This window comes from Tetrahymena thermophila (assembly GCF_000189635.1).
Source record: "Tetrahymena thermophila SB210 genomic scaffold scf_8254587, whole genome shotgun sequence".
NCBI classification, from domain to species: Eukaryota; Ciliophora; class Oligohymenophorea; order Hymenostomatida; family Tetrahymenidae; genus Tetrahymena; species Tetrahymena thermophila.
In genome coordinates, this window is record NW_002476358.1 from 596,234 (window position 1) to 605,964 (window position 9,731).

At 22.7% G+C, this 9,731-nt stretch overlaps 3 protein-coding genes across 3 annotated transcripts; 1 reads left to right on the forward strand and 2 right to left on the reverse strand. All coding sequences in view use genetic code 6, as the record gives it.

Annotated features, from left to right (window-relative positions):
* Window positions 1-139: 139 nt before the first annotated feature.
* TTHERM_00390200 (hypothetical protein) lies at window positions 140-2,599 on the reverse strand (the record flags this gene model as incomplete). The annotated part of the gene is made up of 1 exon (XM_001019425.3): window positions 140-2,599. The coding sequence occupies one exon, from the start codon at window positions 2,597-2,599 to the stop codon at window positions 140-142; it is 2,460 nt and encodes an 819-aa protein (XP_001019425.1).
* Window positions 2,600-4,544: 1,945 nt separating this feature from the next.
* On the forward strand, window positions 4,545-6,676 carry TTHERM_00390210 (MFS transporter; the record flags this gene model as incomplete). The annotated part of the gene is made up of 2 exons (XM_001019426.2): window positions 4,545-4,550; window positions 4,775-6,676. 2 exons carry the CDS (start codon window positions 4,545-4,547, stop codon window positions 6,674-6,676), a joined length of 1,908 nt encoding a protein of 635 aa, XP_001019426.2.
* A 1,318-nt stretch (window positions 6,677-7,994) lies between these two features.
* Window positions 7,995-8,564, reverse strand: TTHERM_00390220 (hypothetical protein; the record flags this gene model as incomplete). The annotated part of the gene is made up of 1 exon (XM_001019427.1): window positions 7,995-8,564. The coding sequence occupies one exon, from the start codon at window positions 8,562-8,564 to the stop codon at window positions 7,995-7,997; it is 570 nt and encodes a 189-aa protein (XP_001019427.1).
* Between the last annotated feature and the right edge of the window lie 1,167 nt (window positions 8,565-9,731).

Sequence of the window (9,731 nt, forward strand, 5' to 3'; positions counted from 1 at the left end):
ACTTCATATTGATTAATGAATTATTTAGATAAAATTAATTTATTTTTTCTTAGAATCAACGAACAAGCAAATAAATTTGTTGGTATGTTAGTATCAAATTTTTAAGAGAGAAAAATTAATTTAGAATATTTTAAATATTTCATTCCTTATTTGGAGTTTTTCTATTGATGAGTGCTGATTTAGCCCTTATTTCTTGATTTTTTTTATTTTCCTTTGAAACACCATCTATAGCTTTCTTCCAGTTGTGATTTTCTACAACTTTTTTAGCAGTATCTATTTCACTTCTTGCAGTATCATATAATTTCGAGTTCTGTTAAATATTTCCTTAGTTAATTTAGTTCTTTTAAGTTTCACTTTCAATATTTTGTTATTTCTTCTTCGTGACTAAAAGCTTAAATCCTTTGCTTTCTTAATTTTTTTTATTTACCTTTCCTTTCAATTGTAAACTTTGCTATGGAGTAATGTTAGGATTGAATGAAGAATTTGGAGACTCCACTGGTTGCAGCATTTAATTTTTATGGGGGTTATGAGTTCCACTGTTATAGTTAAATGATTGAGTTGATAAAGATACTCTACTGCTTTTTATAACTAATCCTTATTGACGAAGATGATCCTTTACATTTTCAATGTTATTTGTATCCTAATGCATATCTCTTATTTTAAGTTAGCCTGTTCCAGCTATTTTATTATTAAGTTTGTTGAAATCATATTAGAAATCTACTAAGTGTATGCCTTTTCTTGAGCAATAACGCTTAAATTCACTCTAGTCAAATTTATCAGAAAGATTTTTGAAATCTATTTCTATAATTCTTTGATTTTTTCCTTCATCATTTTTAGGACAGCCAAAATTAATTGATACATTATGTTAATCCTCTTAGCATTTTTAATTAACTTGATATTTATCAAATTTAAGATTCTTTTCCTCTTTCCATGTATTATTTTTACTGTAGTTATTCCTGTATCCACTTTAATCTAAGCAACTACTTAAATTTGCATAGAATCTTTAATCTGAATGCTAACTTAAACCTATTTTTTCAGAATCTTCTTGCTGGCTATTTTCTTCCACTTTGTTTATTTATTCTTTACTTTATATATGCTTTTCTTAAAATGATTACTCATTTTTCTTCTAATATTATATATTTGCACTGGGATAATCTGTTTTGAATTTAATAGAGTCGTATTGGCTGCTTTTGAAATTAGCTGGGAAGATTGCATCTTATTTCTAATTTTTCTGGGGTGCTTATGTTTAACCATAGCCAAATAGGTCACTGTATTGTTGGTCTTTACGTCTTTGCTCTTCATTAGTATTATCTAACTACCATTTTTACTACTTTTATTGCAATTAATGCTATTAAGGTACTTAAGGACGTACTCCTATTTCTTCAGCTGTAATACTATTAGGATCATTTATATCTTTAGTTCCTCCAAAAATCTAATTGTTGATTTCATCAAAGAAATCACTCTTTAATTATTTATATTTTTATTGTTCTGCTATTTATTTATTGCTAAGAAAACAGTCAACATTATTTTTAGCCTTCTCTACTTTTTTCCACCATTCATCGTTGCCGCTACGTATTTCATTTTTGTATTTTTCTACTTCCTTTAAGTTTTTATTGATCATTTAAGGTTCATTGTACTTACTAAAACTACCTAAAATTTGCATTTGCTTTTTCATTTAAGGTGTATAATTCCTTATTACTGCTTCACTTGTACTACCACTTATACCTTATTTCTAGTTATTTGATAAAAAGCTATTTTAGCCTGATTCTCTAGTTTCATGAGATGTATGGCAACGTTCTACGCGAGATGATATTGGAATTACATCTCCATTATTATCCCTGCTTGCATAAAAGTGCATTATTTTTTTTTAAGCAGGACTTTCTTGACGATGGCTGTATGTTGGTTCAAATGGCTTTGGATGTGGTTTTCTTATACATTCTTGAGGTTCTTCTCCAAAAATTTCAGCAGTTGAATGATCTTTAATTTTATATTAATTTTACCTCGCTGATGTTGGAGTAAGAGGTTTGAATATGTTGCTATCATTTTAAGTAATGCGCTTCTTTTACTAAAAAACTTTATAAGTTTGATCATCGTTATTCTCCTTATGGCTAAGTACTATTTAGCTTTTATTACTTGCATTTCTATTTTTGAATTTTTGTTAGTTTTGATATTTTTCATTATTCTATTGCATTTCGCTTTGATTTTCAAATTAATTTTCTTCCTGTTTGAATATTTAAGAGGTAAATGTGTTATTTGTGCGAGTCTTTCCTACTTTATTGTCTTTTTTAGCAGATGAATTATCATTCATTTCTGTTTTGTTTCTTTCATAACCAAAAATAGGTGAGTGTTCATAATTTTTATTACTACGAGACCTAATTTTCTTTTCTGCACTAATATCTACATTTTTAGAATCCGTATTAAATATATTGGAGCTAATATTTAAATGATGAATAGGGTAGTTCTATTTTTATTTTGAAGGAGTAGCACTATTTCCATTCTATTTAATATTATTGCTATGGCTTTTATCATTTTTGTTTTTTTCGCTTATATCATGTCTCAGGAGATTCTTTGTATCTTCTCTTCTCTACCAGTCGTACATCTGTTTATTATTAAAGTTTATGCTATGCTAATAAAAGAATTTTTGATTGTCAGATAAGTCTATTTTATTATAAAAATACTGATTTAAAACAATTTGTGATAGCTATGATTTGCTTTTTTATAAATTATATTATTACTAATCTGATTATTATTGTATAGTTAGAAATTAATTAATAGTATATTCAAAAGTATATTTATTTAGAGGAGTGTTTGCTTTTTATAGTAATTTTATAATTTAGTTAACATTAAAAGAAATTTTAGTTAATAAAAAACACTAATCCTTAGCATTTAGCATGTTTATGCATTCATAATATCAAAAATTTATTTGCATCTAAACAAATTTTATTTGCAATCAGCTTTCAAAAAAAGATAGTTAGAAGATAAGATTTTTTATCAATCATTTATTTTAATTGATCATTTAATCTTAAATTTTATTGGTTGGTTTATTTTGCATATAATCTTATAGAGCAAGAAATAATTAAATAAATATTTAAATACTAATAAAAGATATTAGTTATTATAAAATGTATTTACTATCCTTTTATATAAAGAATTTAGTGATATCTTCTTAAATCAAGCATAATCAAAATATAAATATTTCAATTTAATTCTATTTGATATTAATTTACTCTTAAATTTATTTCACTATTTTTTTTTAATCTAGTTTTAGATTAAAAACTCAAAAATTAAAAATTAAATTTATTTTTATATTTTAAAATTTACTATTTCTATTATCATAGTATTTTTTAAAATAGTGAAAAAATTGATTTAGTATTATTTAATTGTAAAAATGATAATCTAAAAAAATTGAAATCAATTACATTTTATGTAAAATCTTAACTACTTATCTAGTTACGCAACTTTAAACAATTAGTTTATTTTAGCTTTGAAATCTTATAATACATAGAGCTAAAATCTACAAAAGAAAAATATTAGAATTATGTAATATTTCTGATAAAAACAAGAAATAATTCTTTAGTGCTTGCAAAGTTAATCAAAATTAAATAGATAATTGTGAGTAGGATTAAGTGAAATTATGTTTAGTTTAATTGACTAGATTTAATAAAAAAGAAATCAAATTTTATATAATTTAATTTAGTTTAATAAAATGACTATTTTATGAAATAAAAGGAAAGTGACTAGATTTGCCAAGTACTAGAAGAGATAAAATTAGAAAAGTAATACATAAAAAAACAAGAGATTTGACAAATTCTTAAAATAATACAATACTTAAAAATAATGTAAGAATTATATTTACACAAGATTTAAATCAAATATTCAACCATTTAGATATTTATCTATTTTTTTCAGATATTATTAAATATAACAAATAAAAATAATCTAATTTTTTTTACATGATCCTTTGATTTTATGCAAATCCATCAATCTTTTTTAGAAAAAAAAACGCTACAAAAAATTTTAGGATTTATTTTGTTACTCAATCAAATATTTAAACTTTATTCTGCTTCATATAAACTTTACATTTCATTTTGTGTTAATAAATTAAGCTAAGCAGAATACAAATTACGTCATTTACATTTTTATTTACAAAATAAAAAGAATTATTCATTTTTGCATTAAATTCAAAAGAGTTATCAGGAGTTTGATAATCTTCTTATACATCTAACTTTATTTGATTTTTAAGCTTTTCAAATTTTGAAGAGCTTTAATTTTTTTAAAAAAACTAATTCAAAATTTATTTACTATAATTTTTAAATGCTAAAAATAATTATTATAAAGTTTTTCTAATTTATTTTTTTAAAAATATAAAGTTTGTACACAAAAGACTCAAGTATCCAGTTAAAGGATTTCAATAGACTTCAAATATTAAATAGAATTAAAAACAAAAAAGATTTTGAACTTCATTCTTGTGGTTAGATATAATTTGAGGATTATAAAAGAAATTAGGATAAGCAATTAGAAAGAAACTATCTGAAGGCATCATAATGCTTGTAATTTACCTTGTTACATTATTTTCTTGTTAATTAATTTATTGATTTAATTATTAAAAGAAAAAGCTATAAATTGTTAATTTTGCAGATAAAAATCAAATTGAATATCAACAAAATGCTTTATTCAATAATTTTTTTCATTTACCTCTTATTACAATATATAATTTAAAAGTTTTTTTATGTAAATTAAAAAATCATAATTAATAAATATAAATAAAATTAAGGATTCAGCAGACTAATTCTAATCAGCCTTCTTATAGCCAATAAGTCTGAAACCATAAAGCTCCTCTAAAGAAGTAAAGAAATATAAATACGTATTTGTTAGACTTAAATAGAAATAAAAGTCATAACCTCCGTAGCACTGCATATCATTAAAAGTAGATAGCCCTAAAAATTTATTTAAAACCTACTCAGAGCCTGTTAGAACCCCTACAAATAATTAGTAGACATTTTCAAATTAATAGTTTTAATAAAGCCAAAACCTTAGTCAACCATATATAGCCAAATCTCAATAACCTTCAACTTAGAATTAAAGAGAATTCAAAGCATTTTACTAGCGGCAAGAGTAAAATATTGAAAAATAAGATAAGTGTTTGATCGATCCATTACCTTTGTTAATGTCCGAATTTCATCCTAATTCAGGTGAGAGTATAGTCTCATCTTTGATCAATAACAATAATATAGATGATTTAAAGAAAACAATCAAAGAAACAGCTTACAAACCTTCAGTGAAAGAATTTTAGGTATGTAAATATAGACACGTTGTTGTCATTTTATATGGAATGGCACTAGCTATTATTTCACTACTTTTCCCCTTATGCAATCCCATAGTTAATGTTGTTAAGCAACTTTATAATGTTGATACAAGTATAGTTAACTTAAATAGTCTTCTCTTCTTACTCATGCATCCTTTATTCACATTTCCAGCAAATTTCATAATTGATCAATATGGAGTAAAAATTTCAATAACTATTGGGTGTGTTGTATGTATGGCTGGTGCTTGGTTGCGTATGTTAGTAAATTAAAGCTTTTATATCATGATAGCGGGAAGTATTTTATGTGGTATAGGACGTCCTTTTATCTTAAATTGCTAAGGAAAAATTGTTGCAAATTGGTTTTTCCCTAAAGATCGCTCTTTAATTACTTCTCTTCTATCATTTATTCTTACTTCATTCACAGTAATAGGTTTGCTCTTCCCTGGCTTTGTATTTAATAGCTACGAATAATAAGATGCAAAAGATGATCCTGATAAAGGAAAAAGCCTTATGACTAGATTGGTATTAATTGAAGCTTGTATCTGTACTTTCTGTTTATTACCTAATATTTTCTTATAGCGTGAGAAACCTCCTCACCCACCTTCTTACACATGTACTGTTCAACGTTAATCACCATTAGAAGGCTTAAAGAGTATCCTTAAAAACACAAACTTTATTCTACTATGGATAATTTATGGAATTTACTTTGGAAGCTTTAATGCTGTTGGTATAGTCCAAGCATCAATTATGGATACCTATAATATTAAGTCTCCTTCAGAAAATAGTGTTATTGGTTCAGTTCCAGTTGCAAGTGGCTTTATTAGTGTGATATTTGTAAGCATTATACTTAAAAAATATTATAAGTTCAAACTTACTTTGATTATTTTTATAATTGGATGCGTTATTTCTATAACTATAATGCCTCAAATTATTAAATATGGCTATGGTGCAGCTATTGGCTCAAGTCTGCTAAATGGTGTCTTTGTTGTACCAGCAGTTCCATTGATGCTTGAATTAGGTATTGAATTAAGTTTTCCAGTTAGTGAGGCCATTGGAGTTGGTCTCTTGTTTGCAGGTGGATAATTATGGGGAACAGCAATAGGTTCTATTGTATCTATATATTGCAAAGGAGAAACTTAAGAATCAAGTGATGCTGCTATTTACACTTTTTCAGGACTTTTTGGATTGGCATTAATTCTATGCTTATTTTTGAAAGAAGATCTTAGAAGACTTAGAGCTGAAAAAACCAAAAATGTTACATCAGTCCATCTTACTGTTAATCAATGGAATCAAATTAAAAGTGAGTTTGGAGGAGATGTTTATGATAAGAAAGATCATTAAGTTTATGAAACAGAATCAGAAGATGATTGATTGATTGATAAATAGATGGACATATATATATTGATAATATGAATTTAAATTCTAAAAAGGTTAATTATACTTTTAAAAATGATTTCATATATTTTAATAAATTAATTTGTATATTTTATATTTTGTTTTATGGTATTATCATATTTCATTTAACAAATTTAATAAATTTTATTTGTTTATTTAAATTTACCTTCAAAAATCTTAAGCAAAACCAAATATACTGGATATTTCTTCATTTTATTTTTTGATAACTTTAATATATCAATTATTTTATTTGCTTAAATATTGTTGCAATTCAATGCTTTAGTTAATTCATGTTTATCTTGTGTTATTGTGATTTCATCTTAACTATTAAAAATATGATTTTTATTATCTATTCATTCCTATTTTTAATAAAAAATAGAAGTTCATTAACTGAAAATTAAAGGTAAAAATAATTTTTGAAAACAATTTTTTTTTATATTAATTAATAAAAATTACAAGACATCAATTTATTTAAATATTTTTAATTGTTTCACTTAAAGAAAGCTCTCACTGGTTACCCTGTAGTTTTGAGTGTGTGAATCTTTGTTTTACTTTTAATATAATTTATAAAAATAATCAGTAAACACTAGCAATTCTTTATAGTGTTAAGAATTATCTATTTTAATTTTAAATTCTAATCACTTCTTACAAAATTTATTTTAAAAGAAAAAAATAATTTTTAGTTTACACTAATTTATGCAATACCTTAATAAATTTACTTTTAGGTGTTAGTTTGATAATTTTTTTAAAAATAGCTTTAAAATTTTAAAATTTTGGTCACATATGTAAATAGAATTTATATAATACTTATTAAAATTGTTAAATTATAGTATATTAAATTATTTTATAAATTAGGTGGTTAGGAGTAGTATAAAATTTTATTTTTATTGAAGTGAATAAATAATCTATTTTATTTAATTTAATTAAAATATTATTAAAGAAATCAAAATTTAAAAGGTAAAACTGTTTAGAAGGAGGATTGATAATAGTTATTAATTGTCTAAGGAGATATGATTTAAAGGATATTTTAAAGTTATTTACTAAACTATCACAGCTAGTCGTTTTTAATATTATTTATTTCTAACTATTTTTAGTAGAGTTTTAATTACTTTGGTAATTATAAGGTTTAAAGAAAAAAAAAATCAAAAATTCTAAATATTTTTTGTTATTAAGGATTTGTAGAATCAAACTCGTAAAAATGCTAAGATAAATCAAAAAAGATTGACTTTAGATATTTTAAGTTTCAAAAGAATTTATCTTTGTTGTGTTATTAATTTTCATCATAAGCTAGCATTCAGTAGTTATTTATTATACCATCTGTTATAAATACTACTTATTCATTATCTTTTTTTTCTTGACTTTTTATTCTATTTGAATGCAATATATTTGAATTAACTGTACTATTCTCTTGAATACGTTTTTTGTACAATCCTTTATGTTTAGTTCTTTTCTTTTAATTCTTAGGCTAACTAGAAACATATTTTTTAGTACAATCCTTTTCATTTTCTATTATCCCTACTTCAAACTAAGAAAGAAATACATTTTCTTATAGTATTTCAGTTTTTTTTTTTCTATCAGAATGCAAATGTTTTGAATCTAAACTCCTATTTTTTTGAGATACTTCTTTAAACAAAAACCTGCGTTTGTTTTGTTTGCATTTAGATTTTTATTGGGTTGATTTAATGAAAGTTATATTTATTTATTAATCATCTACTTCCATGCAATTGCAAGATTATGCTTAGTTAAGTTATTAAGTTTCAAGATTAAAAGGATAATCATCTTAAATAATGCCATAAATCTAAGTCAAACTTTAACCATTATATATTTAATATTAATTATTAGAATAAAATTAATTTTCTGTCATTTTTTATAAATATCAGCAAAGAATTCTCACAAAATAATAAAGTCTCTAATCTTAAAAAAACACTCAAAGTTATAAAATTGATCACTTTAGAGAAAATAAATATAATCAACAGATAGATTTATAAAAAATCAATTTAAAACAAAAATTAATATTACTTACTTACTAATATAATTTAAATAACTAAAAATACTAAATATTAAAATTTAATAAAATTTTAAGTTTTTTATCATTTTATTAAAATAAAAGATTAATCTCTAAACAAATCAACTTCTATTATTATTTATTATATTTTATTATTTTTTTTACATAATTTTTTATTTATTTTATAATATTTTGCATTAATTTCTAGTTTAAAGCAATATTTATATTTTAATATCTTTTAATTAAAAATATCAATAAAATTGTTTCTGTTTTCTTTAATAACAATAATATAAAATATTAAATTTAACAATATATTTATTTAAAATAATTAATTTACATAAATTGTATGATTTTATATATTTTCTTCTATTAATTTTTTTCAAAAAAATAAAAATCAATTAAAAAAATAAATGAGTTTGAAATATGGAAAAACCATTCACTCTAATTTATTTAGACCCCAAGTAAAAAGTATTGAAATTTTATAAAATTTAGAATTGTTTCATAAAACATTAAAAGACTTTTGTTTTTAATAAAAGCACAGATAAATATGATAAATTATGATAAATAAAAATAAATAAACCAAGAAGATTATTTATAGTATTAAATTTTTCAATACCAGGATTAGCTATACTTTAAATAATTTTGTTAAGGTTTTATTCAATATCTTAAAGATTTAAAAAAATATTATTTATTTAATGTTAATAATTAAATTGATTCAACATAAATTAATATAAAATTCATGATTTTTAGTTTTAACTTCCTTAAAAATAATATTATTTTAATCAATAAATAAATAGATTTCCTTATAAAAGATGAAAATAATTTTTTTTAAGGAACAATTTATTAAAGATTTTGAGATTATGAAAGTCTTATTTTGTAAATAATAATAGTAATTATATTCAAAATCTAAGTACATTATTGAAATATTTTATCTTTATGGCTCTCTACCTTAGCCTCATTTTTTTCTTAAGAAATGAAATAATGAACTAATTAATCATATTAAAATATGATCTCTCTTTGAATTTA